Below are 20,352 nucleotides of genomic sequence, written 5' to 3'. Positions count from 1 at the left end.
CCTCCACATTAATTTAAGCACAGTGCTTCAACCACCTATGGAATTGAAAACTGCAGTTCATGCATCCTGACCATCCTTTATGTTTCAGGTGGCACCTGTTCTCTTAACACAACACATGTTTTTAATTCAGTCTCATTCTTGAGTCAGCTATGTTGCTAAGATACCTATGTTGTCACAAATTTCCAAATATGTTTTCAGTTCGTATTTGCATACATTTTGGCCGCCAAGTGAGGAAACAGTATTTAAATTGCCCTTTTTTGCACCCCTGGCCAACCGTTACTTTTTTAAAACCCATGATAGGAGATATTTTAAGGAATGATCATTATGAGAAAATAGCCATTTTCTTTGTATCAAATATATTCTGACAGTATCATAAGCTTTGGAGGCTAGAATCATTCAGACAGGCATTCATTTAGGAGTCTGAAGAATTCAGTGAGTCTTACAACTGTGCCATGAACTTTGCTCATTCTTTCATCATTTATTTATTTTCATTCTTTCAACATTTAGCACCTACTTTGTTCCAAGCATTGTGTTAGGTGTTAAGACTGATGCCGATGAAAAATGGCAGTTTCAGTATCATTACTGAACCAACACCTAGTCTTGGAGAGCTCTCTGCATGTTAGGTACTGAAAATACATGCTTTACATACATTCTGTATATTCTATGTACATTATTTCATGTCATCCTCCAAACAATGCTATGAGGTAGGTATTCTTATTTCAATTTTACACATAAAGGACCTGAAGCTCCTCCCAAGATCCCATATCTACAATAAGTGGAGCGGAGATCTTTTACAGATTGTCTTTACTCAAGAGCCACGCTTTTAACTATTTAACTGTAGATAACACTGAATAGTTTTTAAAAAAATTTTTATGGATGCTTCCATGGCTCAGTTGGTTGAGTGTGTGACTCTTGAGTTTGGCTCAGGTCATAGGATTGAGACCTGTGTCTGGTTCATGCTCAGCGTGCAGTCTGCTTGTCCTTCTCCCGCCCCTTCTGCCGCCCCTCTGCTTGTTGGCACATGCTCTCTCCATCCACCCCCCATGCATATATATGCATATATATATAAATATTAAACTTTTTAAAAAATTTCTTTCTTTATGAAAGGAGTTAGTTATTAGGCATATTGAGGAGGAAGGTTTTTTTTTTTTTCTTTTTTTTTTTTTTTTTTTTGAGGAGGAAGGTTTATAAACAGCAGCTCCCAGCTTGTCATTATTTCTGATCATAGGGCTGTGAGAGATGGTCAGCAAACAGCCCTGTGGTTTCGGTGTTGGAGGCTGCTGAAGACATTCCCAGATTGGGAGAGAAAAGAGATCTGAGATGGAGAGATGTGTAGAAGTCACATGAAAGAGTCTCAGAAGGATTCTAAAAGGAGGAAACAGCTTGGAAAGAGGACATGGACATAGATTTCATAAGTAAATCCAACTTTTGTTAGAAAATGTGGTCATCAAGATTAAAATAGGATGGAATAAATCCATTACCCATCCAATACTTATCCCAATTATAATTGATTCATTATGTATTTATTTGTTTAATATCAGGTCCTTGTGAAAATAGCTCAGGCTCTATTCCCTAGTATTCACCAGTTTCATTAATGCCTAGAATATAGTAGATATTCAGTAAAATATTTTTTGAATGAAAGCTATTTAGGAGAACTTTGTATTGTACATATATGCTTTGGCCATTTCTATAATTTCTTTTAATGAACTAGTGGGCTCTGTGAAGTATTTATATTTTCTCAGGCCACATGTCCAGAACCCCAGATTCTTAATTTTCTTTTAAAGATTTTATTTATTATTTCATGAGAGACACAGGCAGAGAGACAGAGAGAGGGCAAAGAGGCAGAGACCCAGGCAGAGGGAGAAGGAGGCTCCTGAGGAGCCCAATATAGGACTCCATCCCAGGATCCCAGGATCATGACCCGAGCCAAAGGCAGACACTCAACCACTGAACCACCCAGTCATCCCAGATTCTTCATTTTTTATACTATATTCTTTTAAAGATAAAATACATCTAATCATGGAATCACTGCATTGGCCAGTTTGGAATCTCTGTTATCAATATAAGACTTAGTTAATTGTTTACCCCTGAGATTGAAATGGCTTTCCACCTTGTAAATTATGTATGTTTGGTAAATTTTAATGGAAAGCTTAATTACTTCTTTCTAAAGACAGCCTAATTAAGTTGCTCAGGAGACTACTCTTCAAATTCATTGGTTTGGAGGGTGGTTTTGTTGATTTGGTTTTTATTTAAGGAACACGAAAAGCCAATGCAAAAACAAAAATAAAAATAAAAATAAAAAGCAAGCTGCTCTGTAACTCTTCTCGAAGCTCCGATAGACATTTGTCAAAGGGTCTGCATGTATTTAATTAAGAACAACATATAACCTTACTCACCACCCTCCAAATAATGAAAAAGGCTTTTAATTGCCAGAAATTAATCACTGAGGCTGATCATATGTCTCTGTCAACCATTTGTCAGGTTTAGAACTGAATTGGGGGTGGTCATTTTCAGCTGCAAATATTTCTACTTGCTGTTGGTTCTGGGTCTTTGTAAGCCTGGGCCTTCCTAAGAGGAGAGTCAGTCTCATCCCATGTTAAGTGATCATAACCCTGGTCCCAGGGAAGCATAATGGGGCGAGAATACAGTACGAAGTCAGGCCTGAGTCTCCATCATGGCTCCTTTGCTTACTGATTATCTGCAAATGCCTTAACATCACAGAATTTTTCTTCTGAAGAACAGGACTGTGAGGATGCAGGGCAGTAGTCTATGTGACAGAGCACTTTGTAGAATCTAAAGCTCTGTGTGTTACTGAGCTGGGAACAGCTAAAGAGCCAGACTTGGATTTTATTTTATTTTATTTTTAACCAAAATACGCAGAGGAATACTCCCTCAGGTTCATTGAGGGAGAAAAATTGAGAATTTCCCATGGAAGCCAGTTTCAGCTTTTCATTAGGAAGAACCAAGAGTGTTGTTATGATCATCACCATCCAGCCAATCATTGCCAGTGGCCGAATATTGGAGAGTGTTAGACTAGAATGTTTTATTGGGTAATTTTACATATATTACATGTATATATTACTTTGTAATTACATAACTCAGGATAAGAAAACATCTTCCATTTATTTTATCTTCCCCAGCACCTATTATATAAATTGTTATCATCAGGGCTACGATCTAGTATTCTTTAAGAACTTGCAAGTGGAGACATAGGACTGTGTCTTAAGAACTAACTTTAAAATCACCATTTATATTTGAACAGAAATATGCAAAACCATCATAAAGAGACACCTGGAAAAAAACTCAGAGGTGGAAGTTGCTTAGGTCCATCTAAGCACTGATTTCAGACGAGGGGGGCCCCTCACCAACTGGACATTGAATGTTATCTGTTAGCAGGGCCATCCTAATTATATAGGATTAAACAAATGGCTTGACTCTGCATTCAGTATCACTTCAACTAACCCACTCCACTTGTTCTGGTTCCTTTCTCATCAGCATCCTAATTATTTTTTTGTTTCCAGTATAGATATGTTACCAGAAAAGAGAATACTGGTCACTTGCTTTATGATAATTTTATCTCCTACCTTACTATAAACTAGACTACTGTCATTCTGCTTTTACCTTATCAGTTTTATGAGCTTGATGTTATAATGTCACTCTCTCTTGAGACATAGATGTGATCACCTTGAGTTTCTGAGCCTACATGGCTGAGTACCAGACAAAAGCCTGTAGCAAATTAGCCAGAGCTGCCTTGTGGGGACTGACTGAAGGGTCTTTCCCAGTAGACACACCCAAGTCTTTATACCCCTGTGTGCTGAATGAGTATGAATCTTCCTTTTTCCTTTGACTTTCTATTACAAATATAGAGAACACCATGGAGTTCATTTAGTCGAGAAAAGTTCAGTGAGTTGGCTGGCATCCGTCAGAGCCAGTCTTGGAAACCGGGCTGTGTGCCATCCACCCCCCCACCCCCGCCCAGGGCCTGGTGTTCTTCATGCAGAGTGCAAAACACTCCCTCAAAACCGTTGCTTGGACAATTTGATCATTTCTGTTGTTTCTTGAAAGAATAAGGGAGGCAAGGCTGATCTTTTTTGTTTGCATTATGTTTTCAAATGTCCTGTGTTTAAAATTAGTACATATGAGTCTGTCAGGGAGCATGTTAGAGTATACAGAGTTTGGTGGTGTCAGTGTTAGTATAATTTAAATTTATTATACACTGACATGAATGCAGTGATGTGCTTTATTTTCTGTTTAGATGGATATTATGTTAATGCTAGAGGAGCTATGTAATGAAGACCCAGTTAGGAATTATGATGTGACTCATGCCAGTAGCATAAAAATTTAGAGCCCTACCAGAATCTAAGAGTTTCCTGTGCAACATAAAAAGTTATTTATCCCAACATAACTAAAGGAATTTATAGAGTTCTGTATAGATGTCTTTACTGTTTGACTTAAAATGCATTTGAAAATTTTGATTGATGAATATGGTAGGTACTATAAATTCAGATATAAGCAGTACGAAAATAACTAGTGATCTGAAGGGTACCAGAATTTAAATGATCTAGAAATTTATTCAAATGATAGCCTTTCAGAATTGCATGTTAACAATAGGTAATATGAGAAGCAGGACAGTCTAGAGGAAAGACAGAATTTGAAGTCACATAGGCCTGAGTTCAAATCCTATTCCTTTCACATATTGAATGACCTTGGGCAAGGTACTTAACCTCTCTAAACTGGTCTCATCATCTACAAAGTGAGAATTATAATGTTTGCCTTATTGATTGTTTTAACAACTACTACATCATCCATGTGAAGCATTTCCCAGTATAGTAACCTGCAGTTATCAGTTAACAAATGTAAGGAGACATATTGTCACTAAGTACCTTGGAATATATTCCATTCTTGGCTCTAATGGAGAGAATTTAGGTTATAAATTATAAATCAGGGGGAAAGGTATGAATAATCTGTATTTAGGATGAGCCTTGCTTAAATCCACTATTCATGATATAACTTGATATTGGAGGTTTTGGGAAAGCTGTTTTTTTTTTAATTGAATTATAGTTACCCACAATGTTACATTAGTTTCAGGGGTACAGCATAGTGATTCTACAACTCTATACATTATGCTGTGCTCACCACAAGTGTAGCTACCATCTGTCACTGTACTACTGTATTACAGTACCATTGACTCTATTCCCTGTTCTGTACGTTTCATCCCTATGACTTAGTCATTCCTTAACTGGAGGCCTGTAGCTCCCACTTCCCTTCACACATTTTGCCCATCCCCTCCCTTTCTGGCAACCATCAGTTTGTTCTCTGTATTTATGGTCTATTTCTACTTTCATTTGTTTATTTTGTTTTGTTTTTGTTTTTTAGATTCCACATATAAGTGTAATTATATGGTATTTGTCTTTAACTCATTTTACCTAACATAATTCCCTCTAGGTCCATCCATGTTGTTGCAAATGGCAAGATCTCGTTCTTTTTTATGGCTGAGTCATAATACTTCATTGTATATGTTTGTGTATCTCACATCTTTCTCTATTCAGTAACAGACACTTGGTTACTTCCACATCTTGGTTATTGTAAACAATGCCACAGTAAACATAGGGGTACACGTATCTTTAAAAATTAGTGTTTTCATCTTTGGGGGGTTAATACCCAGTAGTGGAATTTCTGGAACATAAGGTATTTTTAAGTTTTTGAGGATCTCCATACTATTTCTCACAGTGATTGTACCATTTTATATTCCCACCAACAGAGCAGGAGGATTCCTTTTCCTCCACATCCTCACCATTTGTTGTTTATCTTTTTTGACTCTAGTTATTCTAACAGGTGTGAGGTGATATCTCATTGTGGGTTTGATTTGCATTTCCCTGATGAGGAGTGATGTTGAACATCTTTTCATGTGTCTCTGGCCATCTATCTGTCTTCTTTGGAAGAATGTCTGTTTAGATCCTCCACCCATTTTTAATCAGATTATTTGGCTTTTTGGTGTTGAGTTGTATCAGTTCTTTATATATTTTGGATACTAACCTTTTATCAGATATGTCAATTGCAACTATCTTCCCTTCAGTAGGTTGCCTTTTCATTTTGTTGATGGGTTCCTTTGCTAAGCTAAACAAAAGCTTTTTGTTTTGGTGTAATCCTAATAGTTTATTTTTGCTTTTGTTTCACTGCCTGAGGAGACATATCTTAAAAATGTTGCTGAGGCCAATGTCAAAGAAATTATTCCCTATATCTTCTTTTAGTTTTGTTCTTTCAGATCTCGCATTTAGGTCTTTACTCCATTTTGAGTTTATTTTTGTTTATGGTGTACGAAAGGGCACCAGTTTCATTCTTTTACATGTAGGTGTCCAGTTTTCCCAACACCATTTATTAAAGAGGCTGTCTTTTCCCCATTGTAGATTCTTGTTTCCTTTGTCATGGATTAATGAACAATCCAAGCATGGCTTTATTTCTGGACTGTCCTGTTCCATTGATTTATGTCTGTTTTTGTGCCAGGCCCATACTCTCTTGATTACTTACTACAGATTTTTAGTATATCTTGAAATCTAGGGCTGTGATACCTCCAGCACTATTGTTCTTTCTCAAGATTGCTTTGGCTTTTCGGGGTGTTTTGTGGTTCCATACAAATTTTAGGACTATTTTTTCTACTTCTATGAACAATGCTATTGGTATTTTGATAGAGATTGCATTGAATCTATAGATTGCTTTGGGAAGTATGGATATTTTGACAATATTAATTATTCCAATTCATGAGCATGGAATGTTGTTCCATTTGTTTCTGTCATCCTCAGTTTCTTTCATCAGTGTTTTACAGTTTTTAGAGTATAGGTTTTCACCTCCTTGGTTAAGTTTATTCCTAGTTATTTTATTCTTTTTGGTACAGTTTTAAACAAAATTGTTTCCTTATTTCTCTTTCTAGGGCTGAATCTTTTTATATTGTAGTTTTTAATTTTTATTTTTTATTAGTTTCAGGGGTAGAGTTTAGTGATTCATCAGTTGTGTATGACACCCAGTGTTCTTTACATCCAGTGACGTCCGTAATGCCCATCACCCAGTTACCTCATCCCCCTACCCACCTCTGTTGTTTAAATTGTGGCCTGCTCACACTCCCTCAGTACTATCCCTTCCCACTGCGGTTTGCAGTTTCAGGAGTAGCAGTTTTCTTCTTCCCATTCTCTGTGTAGTCTGTCCTTTGTTGTACAGAAGCTGTCCAGTCAACCCTCAGTTCTTGAGGAGGAGTTACACTATAAATAGGTGTAGATGTGGTATGTCCCTGGAGGAGGTGAGTGTAGGATCTTCCTATGTTACTATCCTTGACCCCAAAAATCAAAGTTGTGTTCTTAATATTTGAATGTTATTATTTTATAGAAATTGCAGAATTTTGCTAAAACTGAACCAGGTTTATCCAGTCGTTAATCCAGTTACTCTTCATCTCTCCAAGCCTCTGTGCCATGCCAACCAGAACTTTTGTTCATAGTGTTTTTCTGATGGAACGTTGACTATACTTAGTTAACTGGAACGTTGTGTTCATGAGTCTGTGGCATAATGATGATATTCAAAGGAGGTGACTGTGTGAGGTCCTTCCAGTTTCCTAGAGAATACTCTTACTATTAATGAGTTCTAATGTTGAAAATTAGACTTATTCTTTTGGTTTAAATCTTGGTCCGGTATTAAAAACCAGGTATGGGGGATCCCTAGGTGGCTCAGTGGTTTAGAGCCTGCCTTCGGGCCAGGGTGTGATCCTGGAGATCCAGGATCAAGTCCCACATCGGGCTCCCTGCATGGAGCCTGCTTCTCCCTCTGCCTGTGTCTCTGCCTCTCTATGTCTCTCATAAATAAATAAAATCTTAAAATAAATAAATAAATAAATAAATAAATAAATAAATAAATAAATAAATAAATAACAAATCAAACAAACCAGGTATCTGTGGAAAAGGAAGTATAATCAGTTATTTGTACTTTAGCATGAATAAGTTGATAAGACCCTTCCCTGTAAGCAGGTTTTAAAGTGGGAAAGTGGACAGAACATGGATTCTCAGAGTTTGAGCCTGGGAGATCAGATTGCCAGGGCAGGATAAAGTAAGGTTTGCAGAAGAGTGATGCTTGTGATGTGTCCTTAAAGCACCTGGTTACAACTTAACCTGAAGCTCACACTGCTTAGGCCAGTGTGCCTTGGGCCTCTTAACTATCTCAGAGTCCCACTAAATTAACCCTGATCTTGGAAATAGAAGTCCTTGGATACAAGGAAAGGAGAGAAACTTCCACTTATTGATTATTGTCTGCCAGGAATAATGCAAAATGCTTCCCATATATTATCTCATATAATTCTATAATGTAAGTATTTTAAATCAGTTTTACACGTAAGGAAACAAGACTAAAAGAAATTAGTAACTTGACCAGGATATGCCACAGCCAGTAGATGACAGGGTTAAGATCAGCATTTTTGTCTGTCTCCACAACCCCTAATCCTATTATACTACACTTGGTAAAAATGAGAGATGAGTTTCACATAAATTATTTTTATTATTATTATTTTTTAAAGATTTATTTATTTATTTATTTATTTATTTATTTATTTATTTATTTATTTATGATAGACATAGGGAGAAAGAAAGAGAGGCAGAGACACAGGAGGAGGGAGAAGCAGGCTCCATGCCAGGAGCCCGACATGGGACTCGATCCCGGGACTCCAGGATTGCACCCTGGGCCAAAGGCAGGTGCTAAACCGCTGAGCCACCCAGGGATCCCCCAAATTATTTTTATTAGACAAACAACAGGTAATAGGGTCAGTGGTAGAAATTTCTTTATTTGAAAAACAGCAAATGTGTTCCCTCCCAAGGTCACTTATTTCCCCCCTTCTGTTCCTTATTCCTCACACAACTGCCTCCTGCTACCCACACACCATTTTTGTAGTCCATTTCTCTGTATTTTAGATGGTGTGGATGGAGGTAGAAACAGAGGGTTGTAGAACTGCCTGTTCTCCATTGCCTTCTCGAGGCTCATCACCCTCATACAGGAGAATGTACAAAAGTGCTATCAGTATCAGGGGTGGCCAGGGTTAGGTCTAGGGCAGGCCAAAGGGTTACAGTCCAAATGAAAAAGTAGATACTGCTGCTGTTTCCAGCAGGAATGACCTTGTGGGAGATGTGCCCTGTCAGTTTAGATCCCCACCCCACCCTTTTCCTATCATGGAACCAGAATGTGAGGGGGCTATATCCCTAACACCTTGGGTTTATTTCCTATTCTCATTATAAGGTAGCAGAAAGAGATTCCAGACTTTAGAGACAAAACACAGGGATTCAGATCACAAACTTTTAACTTATTGACTGTGACCTTGAGCAAGCTACTCTATGAGCATTTCTTCCTCTGTAGAATGTTCATTATACAACATAATCCCAGGATTGGTGTGGCCAATAAATAAGATAATATCAAACATTGCTCTGACTTCTTACCAAATGCTGGTAATCCTTCCTTTCACACTTTCCACACCCCTCCCACTCCTGCTCCCTCAGCTAATATGCATGTCATAATATGCCTTATAAAAGATGGAGTTTGAATTTGGGAGATTTGGTAAAGACCATAATCCAAAGGGAAGGGCAGGAGTTTCCAGGCATGTTTGTATGGTATAAACCAAAAGCAGATTGATCTATCAACTCCTTGAGAGCCGGAACCTATGTCTTACATTATACAGCATAACCTGCAGCTAATATTCGGCAGGGCACCCTTGTAATACCATCAATTAGTGAGTGCTTACTAGTAGGCAGTCTGTTCCTCTTTTATATGTCATCTCTTTTAAACTGCCCTGTTCATGTATGTAAATGAGGTAAGCAAGGCACCAAGCAAATCTCCCAAGATTAGGATTCAAACTTTAGTGTCTCTGATTTCAGATCCCATCTTTTTTTATTATAATACACTGCCCCTCAATAAAAATAGGTGCCTTCATTTGGTATTTTTTTTAACTACATACTTAATGGACCTTTATTTGTGTAAGCTACTGTGCTAAATTCAAGGTATATACTAAGATGTGCAAGACCCAGCCTATATGAACAGCTACACAGGAATTGTGATATTAGATGGAGTGTGCTACATCTCACAATTAATGAGCAAGGGAAGGGTGCAGAAGTTCACAGATGGGTAAAGTCACACCTTATTGGTGCAGATCCTCAAAGGCCTCAGAAAGGAGGGCGTGTCTGAACAGCGCCTCGAAGGCTGCATTGCCTGTTGTGTGTACTGTGCGCTGAACTTGAAATCTAGGGATGTTAGCTAGCATTACTTTTTCTCTCCATCCGTTGTTGGATCCATACTCTGTCTTACCATCTCTGGCTGCTCTTTAAAATTGAAAGGAGGAAATAACTAGGGAAACCACCTTCCAGAGAATCAGAGAGAAAAACTACCCTCAGTCTTCAAAATTTTCTTCTCATTTTTGGATTTGGGTGGATATAGCATAATGTTTAAGAGGCCAACTCTTAACTACCACCAACTAGCTGTGCAGAAAGTTAACTTCTGTTGGCCTCTGTTCTTTCAACTATGAAGTGAGGGTAATATATACCTCATGGGCATCTTTCTGTGGATTTAATGGGAATCTGTATGTAAAATGCTTAGCTTAGCTAGGGGCCTGGGATATGGATACTTAATAAAATAAATGATAGCTATCATTAATAGATTCTACAGTTACCTAAATATGGCCAGAGAGGGACGCCTGGGTGGCTCAATGGTTGAGCAACCTTCAGCTCAGGGTGTGATCCTGGACCCAGGATCGAGTCTTACATCAGGCTCCCTGCAAGAAGCCTGCTTCTCCCTCTGCCTGTGTGTCTCTCTCTCTCTCTGTGTCTTATGAATAAGTAAATACACTCTTTTTTTAAAAAAATAAAATAAATAAATATGGCCAGATAAGTAAAAGGATGAATATCAGAACATTGATAGTAGTTCTAAATTTTAGAATTAGCAGTTCTTATGACTTGAGAGCTCCTGCAGCAAAATTAATGCAGAAGTTGCATTATTGCAAGTTACTGAAGGCATGATGTGGCCAGAAAACCCCTAGCCCTTTCAGGGTCACTAAGAACCTCATCCTTGACTATTTTTTTTCTATCTCCTGTTGCCCTAGGTAGCTGCCCAAATTGCAATTAATCCAGTATGTCTCGATTAGATACAAAAATTATTTGGGAAGAAAAGTGACTATGGAGTCTATGGTATACTTGCCTCTCAAAGACAAAATACGTACTTTTGCCCAGGTGTGAATTTTCTCTGCCATCCATCTTTTTGTGCTTTGGTTGAATTTTAGTTACTTAAACTGAATATCGGGATGGTCTATAACAAAGGATCTTGATCAGAAATAGGAAAAAAGGCTGCTTTGGATTCCATGGGTGATTGTTTTCTTTAGCATAGTAATGTAAACATTAAACATTATATAGAGAAAAAAATTTACTGTTAAACTTGCCTTTGGAATCTTTTTCTAGTGTCTACTGAGAATTGGATAAATTTCACCTTAGGTTGTACATGACTAAAGGGTTGGTTGGCGTTTATATTTTTAGTCATCACATGACAAACTAGGTCTAAGCTGAAAAGTAATTTAGGTTAGGCAAGCAAAGTTCTTTCCATTGTATTTTCTCCTGGAACAGGAAGATTTTTTTGTTTTATTTAGTTACATAAGGGTATAAATTTGTGGAAATAAATACCTGTAGATGTAAATATTAAGTTCTGCCTTTTATTAGAAAATATTTCAAAAACTGTGGGGTTTTTTCCTTAAAAATTTTTTAAGTAATCTCTACACCCAGCATGGGGCTCAAACTCACAACCCTGAGAACAAGAGTTGCATGCTCTCCCCACTGAACCAGCCAGATGTCCTTAGAAAGTTTTTTTTTTTTTTTTTTTTTTTTTTCTTAGAAAGTTTTTTAAAAGAATAAAAGTATTTGGGGATGTTTAGAAAATCAGTCATCAGTATTCCTAATAGCTAGCATGGTTTAAGTATAACTTTATGTCCTAATTAAACTAGAATCTGCATTGGGCACATAGTCCCCAGTAGATTATGAAGTCTGAGATAAATTGTGGTAAGCAAATGGACTGAATTCATTAAAATACAGTTTTTGATTCTTTAAGCACAGTGCAACAATTATTAGAATCATAATGGGTTAAACTTAATTACTATAACAAGAGGAAAGAAATGGGAGATGTTTAGGGAACCAGTATGGGAAAACTTAGCTTCTTATAGCAGGTTAGCAAAAAGTATAGGTATTCCTCTTAAATGAAGCTGGGTTTAAGTCTCTTACCCAGCACCCTTCCCACTTTTTATATCAGCAAATATCTAACTCAGACCTGTGTGCATGAGAAACTTTCCCCAGCTGGCTCCATGATCTGGCCTCAAGCTGTTTGAATTAAGAATGTTGAGACTAAATTAAAATAGAGATTGGATCATTTATGTATAGATTCACAACAAATTTCCTCCTTATAGGGAAACAAAAACTGACCACTTCCAGGTAGCAGTATTATATGCACCCTCCTTATTCTACATGAAAATAGAGTGCTCCCATGTTAAAAGCCTTTTCTTTTTCATCAAAATACAAGTTTTTGTTCATCCTAAATAAAATTAGGTCCTTGTTAGCCAGTCTCAGTCTATAATGCACAAAGGAAGATATGGATTAACCTTTCATTAATTTACTAGGCAGTGATGGCAAATTCTTTTGAAATCTGGTGCTGTATGTTAATCTTCTTTTGCTTTTAATAGGTAAAAGAAATATTCCATTTTGTAATAATGCATGACTCATTCATGGCTCATTGTCTTCCCACTGATTTATTTTTTTCTTTTTCTTTTTTTTTTGCCTTGAGCCAGCAAGAAAATCTTACATGAGAGGAGGGAGGAAAAGAGACAGAGTTGAGGAATACAATACTTAAATACTGTTGCTTGATGCTCATTGGTTCTCTCCTTTCTTACGGTGGCCAGTCTAATCCTGCCTTCCTTGTCAAATCCCTTCCCTCCCCACCCTCCCTGCTAGGGGCTCCACAGGGTGTCTGCTGCTAGAAGCTGACTGCAGGCAGTATGTAGGCATCTTTCATCCAGAATGGACAGTAATATATTGAATAGAGAAGGAAGCTTTTAGAAATGTATCATTTGTCAAAATTGCATGGCTTTTGAAAAGGGATAGAGAGATGCTGAATGTTCTGTGTGTCAGCATCGACTCTTTATTTCTGTTCAGACTCTTAAGTTTTCAGAAGCTTAAATATAGAGCCCTTTAAAAAAAAAAAAGAAGAAAGAAGAATTTTTCTGGTTAGTCGACCTCTTTTTAAGAAGTGCTTCATCATCCTCCTCCACCTCTCCGCGATGTTTCTCTGCAGCTCTCTGTAGATTAGGGTTCTGTGCCGGCTGCCAGAATGCTCATTTGTTAACTGAATAGAGTTCACCGACAGACACAGATCAATATAGGTTTTATTTCTTTCCTGTGAATTCCAAAATGCCATCCAAAGAGTCTTGGTCGGGTAGGAAAACTAATAGAGCTGCAGTTCACAAATCAAAACAAGAGGGCCGTCAGCAAGATTTATTGATAGCAGCCTTGGGAATGAAACTGGGTTCTCAAAAGTCGTCTGTGACAATCTGGCAACCTCTGAAACTCTTTGCTTATTCGCAGTTGACATCACTTGTTAGAAGAGCAACTCTGAAAGAAAACGAGCAAATTCCAAAATATGAAAAGGTTCACAATTTCAAGGTAAGAATGTTTGTTTTTAACCTTTTCTTAGAAGAGAGAAAATGCACACTGCTTGCAGTATACAGTATTAGAGGAGTACCTTTGATGTCTTTTTAAAACTACGATGACTGGACTAACATGTTCTTGCTGTTTAAGGAATGAAGATGTTTTAAGCATGATTTTATTTAAGGAATAGCTGACTAAAGCTCATAGAATCCAACTCCATTTTCTCTCATGCTGATTTAGTCTTCTACTTAATGTACACTCAATGGTACAAGTCTGGACTGACCTTTAGAGGTCTCATTTAGTAATGATTTGGGCATTATTTTTATTTGTGATGCAAATATGTCTAACTACCTTTGTCAGATATTTCACGAAAGGATTAGATCTTATCTCCATTCCTTTCTGGTAAAAAGCTTTGGATATAAGAGGCGTGTGTTGTTGCATCTGGATTGAGCAGATGGTCTGCATTTCCCACAGTTTCTGTCTTTTCTCCTCTGTTAATGAATTGACCATGATGAAAGGAGGATGGCTACCACGGGACTGTTACTGCTGATACAAGCAGCCTCTCTTTACTTTTTGAGTATTGCTTTCCGTGTGTGTGTGTGTGTAATTATTGTGTTAATGTGTTTTACCAATTATACTTTGAATCCTCTTTCGTCAAGATGATATGTGTGTGGATTCAAGTTGCCTGTATGCATAGCATGATATAAGGCCTTGAAGTTGGGTCCTTTGCAGCCTACCTGGGAAAACATACCATGTGAGGTTGTGCATAAGAACACGCAGTTCCAGTTCGTGGGTAGATGCACCAGCATTTCTGCAGTCACTTTACAGTAATTACACAACTTTATGATAAAGTTTTCTGTCTTTAGTTTAGACAAAATGTCATTAGTTCTAATGTTAGAGGGTATATGGTTTCATTTTATAGGCCATTATGGTTTCAAAAGATGATAGGCTGGAAACCTGGATAGCAGATACATTCATTCAGAATGTACCAGGCTCTGTAGCAGAAGATCTCATTTCAAATTTACAATTCATCCTGATTTTTAACACTAGCAATTATTTATTTTACAAATGCTAAATCCCACACCCCAGTATGCTCTACTTTTTTTAGTGAGGAATAGATTCTTATGATCTTCAGATCATTTTGTGATAAAGAATAAATTCTAAACTGTTTAGACTGTATAAAGATTGCTAATATTTGTAAACCAAATAGCTTTTTCTTCTCCCCCTTAAACATATTGTTAAGGACCCTACTTTTCAACTAGTATCTTTGATTTCAAATGAAATTGAGACTATTCAGTATGTACATCCAGTCTCAACCACCTTGTCCATTTATGAAACTAAAACAGTACATGCGAGGTAGTAGGCCTTTCTTCTTGCATGACAAATTGGTAAATTGAGTAAATTCTTTTGCAAATATAAATATGCATGTTAGTAAAAGAGCCATTAAGGTTTCTAAGCAAGAAACTATGCATACTGTTAAGAAATGGCTGAGATTTGAAAACATATCCCCAAAGATGTCCCCTGTAGTGTGTTTAGCAGGAACAGACTGAACTGACCTGTTAATGATGCCATTTTAGTGCTAAGTCCGTTCAGGGATTTGCATAAACAAGCACATTCACTCTCTCTCTCTCTTTTCTGTGGTTTGGGGGGCGGGGGGTAGGGGGGCTTGGCTGAATCTTCAAGTAATTTCTCAATTTTAATTTAACACATGGCTTTAATGAGCAAATTTTGACAGCTAGAAAGTGCTGGCTTGGGGACCAGTTGGGACCCTTAGGTTGGTACCCAAACAGAAAGATACTTGTGGGTTTTTTTTTTTTTTTTAAAGTGTGTGTGGGGAGGGGTACATTAAAAAGAAGTCTGCTTCCTTCACTGGAGTTAAAAAATTGAAATCAAGTGGGCTGTTTTTTAAGAAGTATTAACGTTCAGGAAAGAGCTCATATTAGACAGTGAAGTTCTATTACATATTTTTTACAGTTGCTAATAAGGTCAGAAGTCTCAGAATTTGACTCTTTCCATTGAAATTACTCCTTGTTATCTAAAAAAATGTTTCTGTGGGGTGGCATTATAAAAAAGAGAAAAGAAAGGTGGGAGGGATAGTCATACTTGACTTCCGAGAACATCCTCCCTCAAAGAATTCAGGCTCTGTGGCAGGAGCACTTCTCTCCCACACAAATGTTCACTTAGAAGGTCACGGCTTGAAATATGTAAGTATGTACAGTTCAGAGATTTATAGTAGGAAGAACCCTGAGCATTTATATGATGATAATCGTTCATATGGCCTTACCCCCATTTTCTATGTTGGCAAAAGTGGATTCTGCTCTCCACGAGCCCACTCTCCAAAGCCTCCTTTCAATGTGGTTTTCTTTTTTTGTGTCTTGAACTGCCTTGTTATGTAACATTGCTCCGTGATGTTGGACAGCAGCCAGATCTCATTTCAGAAGGTAAAGCCAAAAAGGCTTTATACCTTTGGTTGAAAGCACTCACCAAGCTGAGATCCAAAAGAAAAAAAAAAAATCAACCAGGCCCTAACTCCAGACAGGTGTTTTGGGGTTTTTTTTGTTGTTGTTTTTAAAAAGAAAAAAATGAAACAAAGCAGGAAGGCTTCCCATTTACTGTTATGTAACACGGCCTTTTTAATTTTTTCTATTGTTATTTATAAGGATTTGATAAAGAATCTATCCCAAGAAACATAGTTGTCTCTCTTAGGGAGGTCATCATTTAAAAAATAAATGTACCACATCCTTTAAAGCTGATCATAATTTGTCAACATACCTTGGAGCAAAAATAATTTTAACTCTTTCCTGGATCAACGTCTCATTTTAAGAACTGCTCGTGTCCTAACACAACAGAGAGAGAGAACAAGTGTTAATTTCTTGAGCAAACTTAAAAACTAAACAAATAATCTCTGACATAAGACAGAGGCACTCCAGTAGCAGTGATTCTGTCCTTATATCCTACATCTGAGGTTCTGTGGATAGAATGATAACTGAGACCCGGCCCTGGCCCTCAGGAGCTTGCTTATTATTTCTATGACCTTGAGCAGACTGCTTTATCTTTAAATCCCGTGATTCTACATCAGAATTGAGTTCTAGTATGTGTTAGGTACTTGGTAGCTACTATTTTTGTTACCACAAATTACCCCTAAATGGATATTTTTTTCTGAATCCATACCAAGACTTTTTCTTGCCCAGGTACAGAGGTCATGATGCAGTTGAGAACCCTGGCATGATTGTGGGGCTAAAGAAAGCTCTTGCTTCTTTCTTAGCTCCCAGGCAGAGTTAGATGTTATGTAAGAGCAGTTGCATTTTCATGCACCACAGAGTACAGTGAAATCCTCTTGATGTCTCTTACTCTTTCCAGATTTAACTATTTGGTGTTTCATTTATAAAATAAAGTTAAGATTCCATATAATGAGAACAGTCGCAGGAAACCCGGCTACTTAGGCAAAGTAAGTAATTAAAAGAACATTATTACAGTGAGAGAGTACTTTAAAATAGGAGTTTAGTCCCTTTTTTTAAGGTAGTCTTGAAGTGGCGACTGGTTCATTTTAGAGTCTGATACTTGCATTCTGAATATAAATGAAAGATGTGACATATTAATAGATCTGATGTTTCCAAGATAATATGCAAGCAATGAATCCTGAAATGTGAATTGATACTGTAATTAAATGAGACTATAACATGAACCTTATAATATTTACTAAAATTACTGATTCAAAGTGATAATAGTGATCCTGGCAAAACAGTCATGCTGCTGTTCAATTAACTGAAGGATAGAAGTGGCCAGCTTGGCTGAAAGTGGACTTTCCTTCAAAGGACACAAACAGATTCAAGCCCCGTGGTCCTCATTTTATTCCCATTTGAGAATAAACACAAAATAAACCAACAAATTAAACATAGAGTTAGTATGAAACGTAGAATTAACTACATGATCTAGAAGTTCTGTTATAGCTCTGAGATTCTCTTGGGGCAGTTGACTGGGTTAGTCAGTAGAACATGCAACTCTTGATCTCAGGGTTCAAGCCCCAAAATGGGTGTAGATTGCTTAAAAATAAAAAGATCTTTACAATTCAGATTAAATTATGTTGAGAAGCACTGGATTTGTTAATATAATTACTGTTTTCCACTTTTAAAACTTCATTAAGGCCCATATGAGGACAATATATTATGTTCATTTTTAGAAAGAATTAAAATAACCTATATATGAAGGAATATTTTTTAAAACTGGTTATATCAACAGTCAGTGAACTACCATATTCACCGACTGGGCTACCTTTGTATTATCCCCACCAACCATCACACCACTACCATCTCCCGCTTTGCTCATTTTCACTCTTCTTTCCCCTTCCCTACATTTAGTAAAATGCAAATGTTCAAGACACATCAGCTGAATGACTAAATGACCATACAGTGCGACAGGAGGGACCTTGGTGGTGGTGAGGGTTGTTATTTTGAAATCACTTCTCATGCAACAGGAAATTTCAACCTAAATATAGGTTCTTCTAATGATTTAAGACCTATAATGTTGCAATTTTTAAATGCAATAAAACTCAAAATATCACGTTGTCTTATATTTGACTGGAGAATCTGTGTTCACATTTTAAGTGCTCAGAAATTTGAGAATTGTTTTGAATTAATAGCATTATAAAAGAAGTTAAATGCAACATGAGTAATGGAAAAGGCAACCTAAAATGTCTCATTATTAAACATCATTGCCCTTCCTGTGGGTATAAACATGGAGTGTCTTTAAAGGAATAAGTGGTTTCCTTCAAATATTTATTTATTTCTAGATTAAACAAATATATTTATATATGTCTATGTATATACACACAGACAAAATTCCCAAGTCTTAATGTGGGTCACTTGCAAGAGGAGATAAAAATAATAAAGCTCAGTGCAGAGGGGGGGTTTCTCTCTCCTTAGGGCAGTCATGGAGGAAAGGTAGGAGATTGGACATGATCCCTGTAGGCATTGTTTCTGTTGCTGTTTGGTATGGTACTTAGCAGATGCTACAGAAGCCAAAAATGATAAACACATGTTAGCTACTTTGCTTTTTATCTCTGTCCCTAGTGGTGATGAGCAGGACCACAAAGACTCATCATGTATTTCCATCCAGGCCTCTCCATTGCCCCTCAGCAGCTTCAGCTTCGTCTATCCTTTTTATGGTTTGTGTAATGCCAGCTGAGGAGCTGGTTATGACTCCTCAAGTACAAAACTAGATCATAAGGTCATCGGAAAGGCGACTGCCTGCCATTAATAATCCAAAAAGAAACATTTCACAAGCTTTGTACATAGTTGCTTATACTGCTTTGTGGCCATTTTATGAGGCTAGAGAGTTTAAAATGTTATACTTAAGAGAAACTCATGTTTTTTTTGGATTGGAAGAATATTGCTTAACCATACATACTACCCAAAGTGACCTTCAGAGCCAGTGCAATTCCTATCAATCTCAATGGCATTCTTTACAGAACTAGAAAAAGCCATCCTAAGAGTGGCATGGAACCAAAGCAATCTTGAGCAAAAACAAAGCTGGAGGCAACAGTGCTTTCTGATTTAAAAATCTATTACAAAACTATAGTAATCAAAACAGTATAGCACCGGCATAGAAACAGACATGTAAGGACACCTGGATGGCTCAGTGATTGAGCCTTTGGCTCAGGGCATGATCCCAGGGTCTTGGGATTGAGTCCTGCATCAGGCTTCCCGTAGGGAACCAGCTTTTCCTTCTGTGTCTCTCATGAATAAATAAATAAATATCTTTAAAAAAAAAAAAAAACAGACATATAAACCAATGAAACAGCCTAGAAATAAATCCATGTATCATCAGCCAACTGATTTTCAACCAGGGTGCCACGTACACTAAATAATGACAGGATAATTTCTCCAGTAAATGATGTTGGGGAAACTGGATGTCCATATGCCAAAAAAAAAAAAAAAAAGAAGAAGAAGAAATTGGTCCCTTATTTCACACCATATACAATAATTCAACTCAAAATGGATTAAAGACTTAAATATTTAAGATCTGAAACTAGGGATCCCTGGGTGGCTCAGCGGTTTGGCGCCTGCCTTTGGCCCAGGGCGCAATCCTGGAGTCCCGGGATCGAGTCCCGCGTCGGGCTCCCGGCATGGAGCCTGCTTCTCCCTCCTCCTGTGTCTCTGCCTCTCTCTCTCCTCTCTCTATCATAAGTAAATAAATATTTTTAAAAAAATTAAGACCTGAAACTATAAAACTACTAGTAGAAAACATAAGAAAAAAGCTTCTTGACATTGGTGTGGGCAGTGATTTTTTGGATAGGACACTAAAAGCAAAGACAACAAAAACAAAAACGGACAAGTGGGATTATAGCAAACTTAAAAGCTTCTGCAGGGATGCCTGGGTGGCTCAGTGGTTGAGCGTCTGTCTTCAGCTCAGGGCATGATCTGGGGTCCTGGGATCGAGTCCTGCATTGGGCTCCCTGCATGGAGCCTGCTTCTCCCTCTGTGTCTCTGCCCCTCTCTCTCATTCTCTCTCTCTCTCTCATAAATAAATAAATAATATTTAAAATAAAAAAATAAAAGCTTCTGCACAGCAGAGGAAATAAATAATTGGTGGAATGAAAATGCAACCTATGGAATGGGAGAAAATATTTGCAAACCATATATCTGGTAAGAGGTTAGTATCC

The 20,352-nt window shown here is 37.5% G+C and overlaps 1 protein-coding gene and 1 long non-coding RNA gene across 13 annotated transcripts in view; one reads left to right on the top strand and one right to left on the bottom strand.

The window, feature by feature from the left end:
• The window catches only part of CHN1 (chimerin 1), a 224,027-nt gene that overhangs the window by 161,723 nt on the left and 41,952 nt on the right, over positions 1-20,352 (top strand). For 8 of the 12 annotated variants that reach the window (XM_035697138.2, XM_035697150.2, XM_025460238.3 and 5 more), the window contains one exon: positions 13,629-13,706. The exons of 3 other annotated variants lie outside the window; for them this stretch is intronic. In XM_035697138.2, coding sequence (XP_035553031.1) covers positions 13,629-13,706 — 78 coding nt within the window. Of the gene's footprint in view, positions 1-12,793; positions 13,707-20,352 lie in introns of those variants that run through there. One more of the 12 variants, XM_025460247.3, reaches the window with a different exon arrangement.
• On the bottom strand, positions 15,958-17,047 carry LOC125754441 (uncharacterized). Its single transcript, XR_007408677.1, has 3 exons — positions 16,863-17,047; positions 16,464-16,528; positions 15,958-16,179 (listed from the first exon to the last, which is right to left on the bottom strand). It is a non-coding gene; the product is annotated as an uncharacterized LOC125754441 (long non-coding RNA).

This window comes from Canis lupus, chromosome 36, assembly GCF_003254725.2.
Source record: "Canis lupus dingo isolate Sandy chromosome 36, ASM325472v2, whole genome shotgun sequence".
NCBI lineage: Eukaryota > Metazoa > Chordata > Mammalia > Carnivora > Canidae > Canis > Canis lupus.
This window is presented reverse-complemented; position numbering and strand designations above follow the sequence as displayed.